Below are 14,719 nucleotides of genomic sequence, written 5' to 3'. Positions count from 1 at the left end.
TCGATTTTCAGTAGCTCACAGTGTCAGGAAACTGCACTGTCATTTCCTCAAATTGCCCCTCTCCCTGTCAGTCCATGAGATATATAGTCAACCAAACGGTTCTACAGTTAACCAAACGGTTCTACAGTTAACCAAACGGTTCTACAGTTAACCACACGGTTCTACAGTTAACCACACGGTTATTCTGTGCCTGCCAGGCCAGCTGTGCGCCGGTTGGAGAAATGGCTGGTCAGGCTGAGGTTCCATTAGTCCCTGCTTCATGAGTGGAACAGTTAACAGTGAAGTCCCACCACAGATTCCCTTTCCCTCCCTTATTCCTTCTAGAACAGAGTTCGATGCTGGTCCTCACATGCCCCCAGTCTCCCCCGGCAGGCAGGACCCTCCCAATCCCAGGAGTCCAGGAGGCTTGTCCAACCCACCAAAGTGGTTTAAGGCATGACCTCTTTCTGCCTGAATCTGGGGGAAAATGCAGAGGTTTATGGGTGTTGGGAAGCATCCCTTGGTCTTCCCCAAACAGTACAGTGTAGTGGGTAAAGGCTGGGATTCTAGAGCCTAAGTACCTGGGTCCAATCCCAGCTCCACCATTTACTAAAGTGTGTGACCTTAGGCAGTTTCTGCATCTGTAAAACCTCGGATGAATGACCTTGGGTGGGCATCTCCTGCTCATCTAGAAAATGAATCTTTCTGGGGCTTCCCTGGTGGCGCAGTGGTTAAGAATCCGCGTGCCGATGCAGAGGACACAGGTTCGAGCCCTGGTCCGGGAAGATCCCACATGGCGCGGAGCAACTAAGCCCGTGCGCCACAACTACTGAGCCTGCACTCTGGAGCCCGCGAGCCACAACTACTGAGCCCACGTGCCACAACTACTGAAGCCCGCGTGCCTAGAGCCTGTACTCCGCAACAAGAGAAGCCACTGCAATGAGAAGCCTGCGCACCGCAACGAAGAGTAGCCCCTGCTCGCCGCAACTAGAGAAAGCCTGCACACAGCAACGAAGACCCAACCCAGCCAAAAATAAAATAAATACGATAAATTAATTTATTAAAAAAAAAGAAAATGAATCTTTCTGGACTAGCACCTTTTCAAGAGACCTCAAAGTAAGAGGCTACCCTGTTATTACTGTGTCCTACTCCCAGCCACTCGTCTGTTCATTCAGAATTAATTTAGTGCCTAACTGTGTATACTGCATCTCAGTGTGAGGCTAATACAAGGTTTTATCCATTCCAAGCTGCACAAGTTTGACCTGCTTTTAATGTAAACCTCATATGGACTGTACCACACATACAGAAAAGCACATAGACCATGGGTGACCCATGTCATGAGTTTCACAAGCAAACATACATGTGGAGCCAGAATGCAGGTTAAGGAACAACATCCCCAGCCAGGGCTCCAGAAGCATTTAATTTTTTAACATCTCTGAAATCAGGCTGTGTCTCACAAGCACTGATGGGTCATAATTTAATTGGCAGTACTTTTTCATCTTTCTTAGAGATACATAGAATAACGACGCATTTTGTAATCAATGGTGACTCAGGATCAGGGACACCCAGTAATAACAATAGTAACAACAGCAGTAGCAGCATCTTATGCTTATAGATGCCTACAGGGAGCCAGGAACCTTGCAGACACCATCTACTTTAATTTTTATCTTCATTTTAATCTTCATTTTAAAGACTGAGGAAACTGAGGCCCAGGGAGGTCAAGCAACTCGCCCACAGTCAACTCTTTTACCACAGGTCTGTGCTTGCTCTAGCCTGTGCTCCTGGAGATTCAGAGGTTGTGTGATGTAAGGTCTTTTCCAGGACAAAGCCTGCCCAAGGGGTTACAGAACTCTGGGTTTGGCACGGGGGAGGTGGGGGAGAAGTGATATGATAGGCCCTTCCTGGACTCAGTGCTCGCCACGGGAACCGACCAGGGTTGGGTGGGGAGTGGAGTAGGGGATGAAGAATAATGAAAGAATTAAAGGGAACCTGAGACTCCCCCCTTCTCCAGCTTCCACGGCTGCGGGAGAATTCTTAAGGGGCAAAGCCAGCTCCCACTCCCCACACCCCTGCCCTCCCCTAACCCCTCAAGCTGCCCTTGGATGGTTCAGAAATTCTTCCATTGGTTTTGCAGATGGAAGAAGTCTGCCCTCTTTGAATTTCCCCTCACCTTTATCTTCCTCCCCCCTTTCTTCTTCCTCTAAAGGTAGGAAACCTGAGATCTTGAATCCACCAGGTTTCAGAAATGGGAAGGAGTAGGCACCTCTATTCTAGGCTTTGATGTGCAAGAGTTTCTAATTACTCCTTTGGAAACAGCTTTAAACACCACGGACAGTTTTGAGTTGTGCCTTTTTTTTTTTCCTGGAGAGAAAGTTCTAGAGGAGGAGGGTGACCCAGTGGGATCCCAGTTGGAAAAGGTTACATATTGTTGCCCCCATTGTATAGATGAGGAAACTGAGGCTCAGAGGTGAGGCATCTTGCCCGGATTCTAGAGCAGATCTATCTGATTATTAAGTCTTTGCTTCTTCCATTGCCATTGGCCGGGACTTGGTTTGCACTGGGAACTGGGCAGAACCAAATTTTAAAATTAAGAGGGAGATCCTGCCCATCAGGATCCTAGTGTGTGAGTTGTGTGCATGGAGAGTGGGGAAGTCTGACCATCGAGTACTCTCTTGATCTAATATTGTGTTGATTGAACGTTTTTTTAAAAAAAAATAAGTACGTGAATGAACAAATAACTCTCTCACTCATTCACCACACTCAGCCTCACAACAAGCTTTTTCCCACCTCAGGGCCTTTGCACTGGCTGTTCCCTCTGCCTGGAATGCCCTTCTCCCCAAATATTCACATGTTGATTCCTCTCTCTTTAGATCCAGAATAACGGTCACCTCCTCCAAGTGGCTTTCCCTGAACATTCCATCTTAATGTCACTTCCCCTCAGCACATCATAGCACTTATCATGATCTATAACTATCTTTTTTTAAAATTAATTAATTAATTAAATTTATTTTTTGGCTGTGTTGGGTCTTTGTTGCTGCACACAGGCTTTCTCTAGTTGTGGCGAGTGGGGGCTACTCTTCGTTGCAGTGCGCAGACTTCTCATTGTGGTGGCTTCTCTTGTTGAGGAGCACGGGCTCTAGGTGCGTGGGCTTCGGTAGTTGTGGCATGTGGGCTCAGTAGTTGTGGCTCGTGGGCTCTAGAGTACAGGCCCAGTAGTTGTGGCGCGCGGGCTTAGTTGCTCCGCGGCATGTGGGATCTTCCCGGACCAGGGCTCGAACCCGTGTCCCCTGCATTGGCAGGCGGATTCTTAACCACTGCGCCACCAGGGAAGTCCTATAACTATCTTTTGTTTCGATTTAATTCCTTGTTTCTTGTGTGTCTTCTGCCCTAGAATGTTGACCTCACAAGACCAAGAATTTTTGTTGTTTTTTTCCCACTGCTTTATCCCTAGCCCCTAAAGTAGTGCCTGGCAATAAATATCTGTGGAAAGAAAGAAGGGCAGAAGGAAACAAAGAAGTACAGGCTAAATGACCGAGGGAACAAATGAATGAATGAATGTATACCTATAAGGTTAAATAAATGAAATGGGAATAAAAGGGACTTCGGAGGAAAAAGGACCCCAAATTCCCACATTTGGAATACAAAGGAACTAAGATTTAAAGAAACAAAAAGACAGTTATTTTATTTTTGTTTAAAAATCCTTGAGTGAGTGAGGAGAACTGAGAAACTGTGTATAAAAAGGTCCCCTGCTATTGCTAGGGTGAGTGTCGGGCGGGGGGCAGTCAGAGATAACAGCATTGAAGGGGTGGGTGGGGAAGAAATGGGACTTAGGGGCCTGGAAGCTGAGAGTGGAGGGTGGCGAGCAGGGCTGCCAGGGGAGTGAGCACAGAACAGTGGGGGGGGTGGTGACTCAGTCGTCCCATTCATCATCCTCATCGTCATCGCCGGCCTGGTCCTCCCCTTCGTCTAGAGGGAGAGAGAAAGAGTGGAACTCAGGATGGGCAGGAGGGTTCAAAAGCCCTGGGGAGGGGGGTTACTAGGGCCTGGGAGGTTGGGACTCAGGGCCCTGGGGGACTGAGATCTCGTGCTTGGAAATTAGATCTGGGGCCTGTGTGTTGGATGAAGAAGGGGCCCCCTCAAAGGAGGGAGATTTAGGGGCAAGTTAGGGACTATAGCTGGGGTCTGGGTTCTAGTTGGAGTCGAGGTTAATATTATTGTCAAAAATGTGTGGTTAGTTGGGATATTACTGTCACACAAAGGGTTAATTTTAACAGACTTATCACTTAATGGGGTGGATTTAAATATTAGCAAAGGTGGAGGAAATTACAATATTATTGTTTCATAATGGGTTAAGGTTAACATTGTTGACACGGAATGGGGTTAATGATGATGTCATGGTCAAAGATGAGGTTCGTTATGATAGTGTCATGTAATGGATTCATGTTTATCTTGTGAACAGACTCTGGGGTTGATGTTAGTATTATTGTCAAAGTTGGAGTTAATTATATTATTGTCACATAATAGGATGAGGTTAATATTATGCTCATATAATTGTCATAAATGACAATATTGTTGACACATTAAGGGATTAATGTCAACGTTATTGTAAAAGATTGGGTTAGTTATAATATTATCACATAATGTGTTAAGGTTAATCTGTTGACACATGGAGTTAGAGTCAATATGATGATCAAAGATGGGGTTCTTTATAATATTATCATCACATAGCAGGCTAATGTTAATACTATTGAACATATGGGATTAATGTTAATATTATTGTCAAAGATAGAGTTAATCATATTACTGTTACATAATGACAGTTAACATTGTAGAAAAAGAGACTGATTAAAGATTCATGTTCATGCTCTCATCAACAGATGGGGCTAATGTTACTATTGATGGTGGCTGTTAGGGGTGTTTTTAGGCTGACACTAGCTGGGAACCAGGGTCGGGGTCCCGGCAGGATGGGCTCCGAGTGGCAGGCTCGCAGGGGAGGGGGGGCTCTCACCTGAGGAGTGGATCGCTCTGCTTCTCTTCTGCATCACGTGCATCAGGGCCCCCACCAGCCCCTCGGAGCTCTGAGGTGGCGGTTGCAGCGCTGAGCTCTCTGGGGCCCCAGGGGTCTGCAGCAAGCAGGGTCCAGCACACAGGGCTCAGGGCCTGTGAGAGGAGCGCTTCTCCCCGCCCCTCATCATCCTTTCTCCTCCCACACACTCCAGCCTCCCCACCAACCTCCCAACCCTATCACTCAACCCCCAAATCCTGGGACCCCCATCAGTCTCGGCCCTGGCCCCCTAATATCCTGACTTGTGCAGCACACCCCAGAGTCCCAGTCCCCCAATCCTCCATCACGCCGGCCCTCACCTTGTTCAGCTGAATTCCCTGCCGGATTTGATCCAAAAGCGCCCCCCGACCCCCACCAGGGGCCAGGCCCCCCACAAGCCCCAGAGAAGGAGGGGGTGGGGGAGCGATTGGTCCGTCCCCAGAGCTGGGTGGTGGCGGTGGTGGCGGTGGTGGCGGAGGCAGGGGCGGCCCCCCAGCTCCAGGGGGGGGAGGGGGCGGTGGTACAGAGCGTCCAGTGGCTGGAGGGGGTGGTGGCGGAGGGCCCCCTCGGCCCGGGGGTGGGGGCCCCCGGGGAGTTGGCGGGGGAGGAGCACCTCCCGAAGGTACAGGGGGTAGTGGGCCAGGGCGACCCTTGTTACTCCCCACAGCTGGGGGCCGGGGGGGCTGGTTCCCTCCTCGGGATGGCGGTGGGGGCGGTGGAAGCGGCTCTGAGGGGGAAAGATAACACAGAGCTATTGTTATCGTTTTCTTCAGAGCCTCAGTTTTGCTCATTTGTAAAATGGGTACCCTAACCGACCAACTCCCAATTCAAGCGGTATAGGGGTTTCCATGAGGACTGAGTGCCTGCAGTGTATCTCTTAGAGATCAGCTACCAGGGTTGGAGAAGAAGGGGGTGTCCAGAAAGAGGGGGGCTCACCCTGGCGCCTCATCTCCTTCCGCACAGCCTCCAGCCCGCCCTGGTTCTCAATGAAGTCATAGATAAATTTGGAGGTCTCTGCATCAGTGAGCTGGGCCTCACTGATTCCCGCCCTGGAGAACAGGCTCCGCAGATCTGGGTCCAGGTTGTTCACCTGCCCAGGAGGAAAAAGGCCAGGGCAGGGGTAGGGGAATAAGGTGGGGAGGGAAGGGGCACAGATTATCATGAGGTCCACCCCAGAGAGGGATCTAAGAGGGGTGTGGGAAGGGTGGGGTCTGGGGGTAGGTCTGGAGCAGTGGACTATGGAAAGGTAGGTGGGAGTTGAGTGGGGTCCAGGGGACTTTGGAGTTACTCACGTCAAATCCATTCTGGGGGTCCCACCCCACGTGGCTGACATGTCTGGGGGAGGTGAGGAGACCCCAGTGAAGCCCCACGGCCCTTCCTTCCCTCTCTTCCTAGTGAAGCCCTCTTGCCCTCTCCTGCCCAGAGGGACTCTGAGGGGCCAGAATTAATGAATGAGTCTTAAGTGAATGAATGAGTGAGAGCAGTAGTTATGGAACTAGAAGGGGTCCATAGTTTGTGGTACCCATCTGTCCGCCCAGCCCTCTTTCCACCATCCATCCACCCATCTATTTGCCCACGTAGCCATTCACATTCACCTGTCGGACCATTGATCTATATACATTTGTCTCCCCACTCATCTGTCCACACACATCTATTTACCCATTTGTCCACCAATCTGTCCTAACCCACACTTGTCCATCCACCCATCCATCTACCCATGTGCCCATCTTTCCATCCATTCACTCACTTGACTACCCATTCAACCACACACTTCTGTCCATTTACCCATTGAACTGTCCATTCATCTGCATATCTGGCCACTTATCCATCCCCATCCACCTTGTCTGTGAACAAATCAGCCTATATACCCATCAGACCACATACTCATCCACTCACCCATCCATCTACCTACCCACTTCCCATTTACCCATCACCTATTCATTCTCCAACCCACCCATTCATTCATTCATCCAACTATCCATCTACCCACCCATCCACTCACCCACCAGCCCACCCAGGGTGGGACTAGGGTGGGACTAGATTGAGGTGAGTGAGGTGCCTAGGGAGCAAAATTTCAGGAGGCACTCACTCTCTGAGTCATGAATTGTAGTTGCATGACCCGGAGAGTGACTGCCTCTGTAAAAGTTTGCAACCTTGGTGCCTTTGGTGCCTCTCCCTAGTCCCGGCTTTGAACCCACCCACCTACCCATCCACTCATCTACCTACTCACCCACCCACCCATCCATTTTCCCATCCTTCCATCCACTCAACTCTCCTCCTATCCACCTGCTCATCTGCTCCCCCACCCCCAGGATCCGTGGGCCCACTGGGGAGAGGTTCTCACTTGAATCCACTGGGTGCCCCAATATCAGCCTTGCTGATCTTTTTCTTCCCTGAGCGTTTCTTATCACCTGGACCAGGCCCAGGAGCAGGGAGCCCACGGTATCGTGAATTCGTGATGTCTGGGTTCTGGATGTCCACTGTCACCAGCCCCAGGGACAGTGAGCCAGCTGCTGGGCCTGTGGGGAAAAGTGGGTGACTGGGCCACTGGCAAACTTACCTACCAACCAGAGCATAGGAGCAAGAGACAGGAAGATGGTTGAGGGAATCTGTGTGTTTGATGGTCATGGAGGGAGTGGGTGAGGGGTCCAGATAGGGTTTATGGAGAAGTGGGTGGGTGGGTGCCACAAACCATCCATACATTCACTGATTCATTTATTTATTTATTTACTCATGCTTATCACTTAAGTACTGACTCATTTATTCACTGGCTCATCGACTAATTTGTTAAATTATTCGTTCACTCATTCAATAGTTGCTTTCTTCACCGATTGAAATGTTATGTCACTTATTCACTTATTCACTGCCGAATTCATTCAATCACTCACTCATTAACTAATTTACTCAATCATCCATCCATCTATTCATCCATTTATCCACATACCCACTCACCTATACATCTCTACACCCACTTATACATCTATCTATATTTTCATCCTTCCATCAATTCATGCCCCCGTTCAACCATCTTTCCACCACCAATCCATCCACCCACACATTCACCCACTTATCGCTGCACCCACCCACCTACTCATCCATCCACCCACTCCCCATCTGTATATCCATTCACCCCCCCCCCCACCCACCTGCCCACGTAGAGACACAGGGAAGAACAGCACTCACCCCCGTGGTCTCCACCTGGGTGTGGGGGCAGGGGTGGGAGCCCTCCTCTTCTCTCTGGGAAGACGGAATGGGTAGAGAGCTATCGCAACCCTGCCACAGGTTCCTGGGCTAGCCCCTTCTTACTCCTCCTTGCACTAGAGGACTCACCTTCATTGGCTGGTACTGGTGGAGGGGGGAGCTGGCGCCTGTCTGTGGAGAGACAGGTGGACTGGGAACCAGAACCATGAGAGGGGCTTTTCCAGCTCCCCACTCTTGCGCTCACTTCTGCTCAACCTCTTTTCCTCCCCCAAGGCCTCCTCACCTCCACCTTGCCTCTGATTTCGTTTTTGTATCTTCTCCTGCACCAGGGTCCGGAAGGCCTGGGCCTCACCCTCGTCTGCAAAGTTCAGCCCCGCTTGGCAGTCCTGCACGTGCGTCGGGGGTCAGCGGCCTTCCAGGTCCCCCACACCTTTCCCATCTCCTCCCTGCACCCCAACTGAGGCCCAGGGGTTAGGTGGTCACTTACATCTCCAGCGAAGGTGTGGAAAAAGGGGGTGGGAGTGGAGTAGACCAGCTGTGAGTACAGCTCCTGTTCCCAGAGCAGCCGGCCAGCCTGGAGAAGTGGGGAACACACTGGCACTGAGGCGTGCCCTGGGTGGCAGGCCTCTGTTTTCTGGACAGGGAACATGGTATACAAACTTGGGAGCCCGGGATCTGATTTGGAGATTTCCAGCTCTGCATCGGAGAGTTGGGGGTCTAGGTGTCAGATGTGGAGGGTTGAGGTACAGTATGGGAATCAGACACTTCAGTGAGAGATTTGGACTTGGGGTCCAGGGCCCTAGATGTGGAACTTGGGGGCTTGAATTTGAGGATTTTGGACTCTAGTCCTAGGAAACTAAGCCCATTCATAGAATCATCCCAAATCCCCCCTTTTATGGGGGCCTTCATTTGGGCAGGTAGGGCTCCAGTATTGGGAGTTGGGGTTGAGATTTGAGGTTCAGACATATAGACTTGGGAGGTTATTTTGGAGGGGGGTTTAGCCAACGTCTGTGCAATTTGAGGTTTGTAGAGCAGAGTTACAGCTTAGGGGTTTGGTCAATATTTTATGGCCCTGGGATCTTGATGTGGTCCTACTGGATCTACCTTTAGGGTTTAGAAGGATGAATTTGGGGTTTATGCTTAGAGAGTTTAGGTTGAGGATTTGTGGAACAGATTTATGACTTAGGAGCTAGGCAAAATTCTGGAGTTCAGGAGTTTTGATGGGCGATTTCTGAGACCCAAAATGTTGAGTTTCAAACAGATTGGAGGTTCAGGTAAAAATACAGTAGTCATCTTTTTGGAGTTTGTGGAACAGATTAGACTTAGGATGTATACTAATATTGGGGTTATAGATCTTGACATGAAGACTCTGGGGCCAGTCATCGCAGACTTAGAAAGACAAGCCAGAGGTTGACATTTGGATGAAGTCTTTGGTTCTGGGGCTCAGGGGTTCATTGATCTGCCTGAGGGCTCAGGGCTATGGACACAGCTCTGGGTTTGTGGGTTGAAAAGTGGGTTGTCTGTCCAGTGGGAGGCGGGGGTCACCTGAAGGCCGTAAAGGCGTATGAAGTAAGACTTCTGGGGGTTATCCTTCACGAAGCACACAGCCCCACAATGTTCCTTGGTCCAGTGCTCGGCTCCACGGGGCAGCGCCAGGTACAGCTGAACAACCGCGGTGGCCAGCGTCTGGGAGGGGAGAGCAAGACTCAGTGGAATCTGGTCAGGGGCAGCCAGAGGGTCTGGGAACCAGACCTGGTCCTTCCTTGCCCATGGCTGTCATGGCTCTGAAGGAAGAGCCGCAGCCAGAGGGAAACTGAATGGTCATCGAGATCTTCCTGGGATTGGTGAATGGGGGTAAGTGGATTCTAGGAGAGATGATGGAGAGGAAGAGGACAAGGGCAAGAAAGAGAAAGAGAGGAGGATGGGGAAGATGAGGAGAGAGGAAGGGAGGGAAAGGAGGAGAGGGGGAGGATGGGGAAGATGAAGAGGCGGAAGAGGAGGAGGAGAGGAAGAAGAGGAAAGGGAGGCAGGGAGGGCCAGGAGATCCCCAGCTCACCCAGCATTTCCGTCCGAGCATCTCAAAGAGTCGCTGGTTCTCATGGTCCTGGAGGAGGGTGGAGGGTATGTTCTGCTGAACCCCTGGTCCTCCACGGCCCCCAGGCCTGCCTCCCGAAGGGCCCCCACTCATGGTGCCTCCTGCCCTTGTCCTCTCCGGCTAGGCTCTGAGTGCAGGGTAAGAAGAGGAACTTTCGCAGTGAGCAGGGGAACAGGAAGTGCAAAAAACCACAAGGGAAACAAGTCCTCCAGGGGCCCCTCGGTGGGCCTGGCCTCCTCCTCCTCCCCTAGACTGGGGCCCTCCTCCATTTGACTGGTTAGACCCATGTTTTGGACCAGCTCATGTCTTCCTCCTTTTTTCTTACTCTCTGGGGCCCATCTCCCTCTAACTAGCTCGGGCCCTCCTCCCCCTGGTTGGCTGGCAGCAAGAGCTAGACCACTGCAGCATTTCTGCAGTGTGGCGGGGAGCAGTCATGGGCTGGGCGGCCTCCTTCCTTCCCAAAGCATCTAGTTAGTCTGGGGCCCGAGGTCCAAGGCCCCTAGCGCTGAAGGGTTGCTGCGCTAAAGCTTTTCCTTTAATTACACAGCGAGCGTCTGGGATCCCACCCCTCTCCTGAGACCCCAACAACTTGCTCGCACCCAGCTCAACTTCCCCATCCCTACCCCTGCCTCCCTGCAGCTCCCAAATTACTTGCTGTTTATCATCCCCTTTTTGTAAGAAACGGATTTTATAGCATATATAAATGCCTAAACAACATTTTGTTTAGTTGCTGTTGCCTTTGAACTTTTGAAAGTATGTAATATTTGGAGACTTGTCCTTCCCCCCCCCCACTCAACATTCTATTTTTATCTAACAAACATTCATTAGCACTGAACGTGTGTGCCAGGCACTGTTCTGAAATATTGACTCATTTAAATATTGACTCATTGAAATCCTCATATCAGCCCGGGGGACACACACGATTTTTACCGTGTCCATTTGATGGAGGGAAACTGAGGCACAGAGTGGTTAAATGATTTCCCCAGTAGCTCCTAGCTAGCAAGTGGTAGAGCCCAGATTGCATGCCAAGCAGGTTGGGTACAGAGTGTGCACTTTTCATCAGGATGCTCCGCGCCTGCTCTGTTACTAAGATTCGTATTTGCCTGTTACTGCTATATAGTATTCTGTTGTGTTACTGTACAATTTGTTTATTCATATTCTCCTGTTAACAGACATCTGAGCTGTTTCTGGCTTTTGTGGTTGGCAGCAAGGCTACTGTGTTCCCTCCTGTACGCATCTCCTGGTCCACGTAGGCATGCACACTCTCAGGAGGGGAATTGGGGCATAGCAGGGTTTGCGTAGCTCTAACTTTGACAGACTGTTTCCCCAAGTGAATGCCAGCTCAGTCCCCACTCCTCCCTGGGCCTGTTGCCTGTTTGGAGACGCGAAGTTCTCAGGTACACATACAGCAGCTTGGGGGAGCTGAGCACGTCTGGGGTGTGCCTGGCACTCCCAGGTACCTGAAGGGAAACAGCACATCTCAAGGCAGGACCCACAGTCCTACCTGGAAACCTGTATGGCTCCCACACCTGCAGGTGCCAAGCTTCTCTCCTAAGCCTAGGCTCAAGGCCCCTTCTGGTGTGGCAATTCCAACCTCCCTCCCTCCTTTCTCTGCTCACAACTCAGCGAATGGTGCCCCCAACTTACCGGGTGATTTCATACCTCCCGGCCTGGAGCCCCTTCCAGCCTGTTCATTAGGGCAAGGTCCTGCTTTTTCCTTAGGAAGCCACTGCATTCATTCATGTTGACACTGTTCATTGAACTCTCACTGTGTGCCAGGCATCTCTCCAGTAGCTGGCACAAACTAGACACTCAATAAATGTTTCTTGAAGGAATGAATGAGGGATTAATGTCTAATTTGATTTAGTGTTTTCTGATCTTTTTCTAAGTGCCTCACACTTATGTACTCATTTCATGGGCACAGACGACCCCCTGAGGTAAGCACTCCAGCTATCTACATTTTACTGATAGGGAAGCTGAGGCCCAGAGAAGCTTAGCTAACTTGCCCGAGGTCACACAGCTTGTGAGTGGTGGAGCTGAGGCCAGTTATGTGAGAAATGGTTCCTAAACTGTTAAATGCCACATGGGGCCTGAGATAAAATTCTTCTGCTCCTTTTCTGTCTTTAGTTCTCCTTCTTTCTCCGCTCCTAGATCTGTCTCCTTTAAGTCTACATCAGGAGGCTTTAAACATCTGCTACATTTGCTGGTTATTTTGTAAATTAACATTTAAAAGTTGTATATTTCCTGTTCTTACTTCTAAGGAGCAGACAGGTTTAAAACTTATATTTTTCTCCAAATGAAAAACCTAAAGTAGATTTTTATTATTTTAGTCCCTAATAGAATGAGTTTCCCCACCCTGGAAAACAGTGATTTATTCATCATTTTACAATCATTTTTCATCTTATTCAGATTATTGAATTGCTCTGGTGACCTGCACTAATAATTTGGAGCTGGTTTATTTTACTTTTATTTGTTCCCATCAACTCTTGCTTTTCTGTACTGGATGATAGTATTTGGTGAGGTGATGACCTCAAAGGTAATTTGCTCTCCTGGGCCTTCAAATAGATTAAAAAAGAACAAAAACCCTAATCTAGCTTTTCCGGTTGTTCTCAGCAGGGGAGTGGATTGAATACTTACAAGTCAGCCCACCACAGAGGGGAGCAGAAGTTTTAACGTACTTCTTAGTAATCCAGTGAATACCCAGGAACCCCCAAGAACCAGGATATGCCTAATAACTTACACCCACCTGATGCTCCCCCATCACCTCTCTCTGCCAACCCCCAGGGATCACCAGACAAAGAGTCATTTCCTGTTTATATCTTGTGCTTATTTTGCTTTATTTTGAGGGGATATTGCTTACAAGATTCTGACTGCCATGCCTCAAGTCCTGAGTAGGTAATAAGACATTGTCGGTTATAAGACATGGGAGCGTCTTCTACACCCCAGTCACTGCCACGCGACTGAACCCACGGAGGAGATATAGGAATGGGCAGGGTCCTGCTGAAATCACGCACAACTGAGATTGGGACTTGAACCCACAGGCTGGGACTCGAACCCAGCCAAAACCCAGATTGGGACTTGAACCCACTGTCTTTTAATTGAGATCACACACCTGGTCTCAGAACTTAATGAAGCTCAGGTTCTTGATGTCTCCTTACAGAAAGAATTCAGTGAGAGACAAAGTGATAGGTAAGAAGCGGATTTATTTAGAGAGAAACACATTCCATAGACAGAATGCGGTCCGTCTCAAAAGGCAGGAATGGCCTTAGGAGAAGCACTCCACAGACAGAGTGTGGGCCATCTCAGAAGGCGAGAGGCCCCGAAATACAGCGTGGTTAGTTTTTATGGGCTGGGTAATTTCATAGGCTAATGAGTGGGAGGATTATTCCAACTGTTTGGGGGAAGGGGCGGGGATTTCCAGGAATTGGGCCACCACCCATTTTTAACCTTTTATGGTTGGCTTTGGAACTGTCATGGCGCTGATGGGTGTGTCATTTAGTGTATGCTAACGTATTACAATGAGCGTATAATGAGGCTCAAGGTCTACTGGAAGTTGAATCTTCCACCATCTTGGACCTAGTCGGTTCTAGTCAGTTTTTGTCATGTCCTATGGCTACGCCATTCTTTTAAAAGTTGTGTCCTGCCCCTTTCCCTCCTGTTTCACTACCGCTGTCCTCAAAGGCCAAACTGAGGCCAAGGTGGCAAAATTTCCTTTGCCATGCCATCCTTCTCCTCCCCTTACCTTCCTGCCCTTCGTGGTCCTCCCTACCCCTGACTGAGGGGTGCTTCCTGGGGACAGGTCTAAGGAAACAGCAGTTCCCAACCCTTGGACCCAATGCTTCCTTTTCATAAGAAACATTTTGGGAGGCCTCTTTTTACCATCCAGGAATGACAATCATGGATGTTACGAGTCTTGGTGGTGTGGAGCTGTCCCCCAGCATCTCAGGCCCCTGCCTATTCAATGCCAAAGCACCCCCATCATTGTGATAACCAAAGTCTGCCTACCAGGAATTCCCCAAACACACTCCCAGGGCAGGCAGGAACCGGACCCTCGTCTGTCTTGTTCATTGCCATATCCCCACCACCTAGCATAAGACCCTGAATGCAAAAGCTCAATCAATATTTGTTGAATAATCATTGTACGGTCTAGATATCTATGCTGTGATTTACTGCCCTCTTCCCACTGGGCTCCCCTGTCCTCTCTTCACCTCCCTGCATGGGGAAAGAGGGAAGAAAAACAGCTCAGAGTGTGCAGGGGCCAGCCCCTCCCACAGAGATGTCTACACTGTTCACTGATGCTACGGGCAAATGGGTGCTTTAGGGCCCCTCAGGAGAGGGGCTGATTTCTAGTCCTGGTCAGGATGGAGTGAGGACAGGGTGTGCACAGAAAAGCAGAGACG

The 14,719-nt window shown here is 49.8% G+C and overlaps 1 protein-coding gene across 1 annotated transcript; it reads right to left on the bottom strand.

Annotated features, from left to right (window-relative positions):
• Nucleotides 1–3,686: 3,686 nt before the first annotated feature.
• Nucleotides 3,687–10,442, bottom strand: WAS (WASP actin nucleation promoting factor). Its single transcript, XM_036840687.1, has 12 exons — nucleotides 10,281–10,442; nucleotides 9,770–9,910; nucleotides 8,712–8,798; nucleotides 8,508–8,610; nucleotides 8,354–8,395; nucleotides 8,207–8,260; nucleotides 7,368–7,542; nucleotides 6,316–6,358; nucleotides 5,960–6,113; nucleotides 5,344–5,750; nucleotides 4,988–5,102; nucleotides 3,687–3,945 (listed from the first exon to the last, which is right to left on the bottom strand). Exons 1-12 carry the CDS (start codon nucleotides 10,410–10,412, stop codon nucleotides 3,890–3,892), a joined length of 1,509 nt encoding a protein of 502 aa, XP_036696582.1. The 5' UTR covers nucleotides 10,413–10,442; the 3' UTR covers nucleotides 3,687–3,889.
• Nucleotides 10,443–14,719: the final 4,277 nt, after the last annotated feature.

This window comes from Balaenoptera musculus, chromosome X (assembly GCF_009873245.2).
Source record: "Balaenoptera musculus isolate JJ_BM4_2016_0621 chromosome X, mBalMus1.pri.v3, whole genome shotgun sequence".
Taxonomy (NCBI): domain Eukaryota; kingdom Metazoa; phylum Chordata; class Mammalia; order Artiodactyla; family Balaenopteridae; genus Balaenoptera; species Balaenoptera musculus.
This window is presented reverse-complemented; position numbering and strand designations above follow the sequence as displayed.

What these genes read in the sequence shown, in the direction of transcription:
- WAS (XM_036840687.1), bottom strand. Translation starts at nt 10,412, where the DNA reads ATGAGTGGGGGCCCTTCGGGAGGCAGGCCTGGGGGCCGTGGAGGACCA. An exon ending in AAATCAGAGGCAAGGTGGAG is followed by an intron (nt 8,396 to 8,507) that starts GTGAGGAGGCCT and finishes GTCTCTCCACAG; the next exon opens with ACAGGCGCCAGCTCCCCCCT. An exon ending in GGGGCACCCAGTGGATTCAA is followed by an intron (nt 6,359 to 7,367) that starts GTGAGAACCTCT and finishes CACCTCCCCCAG; the next exon opens with ACATGTCAGCCACGTGGGGT.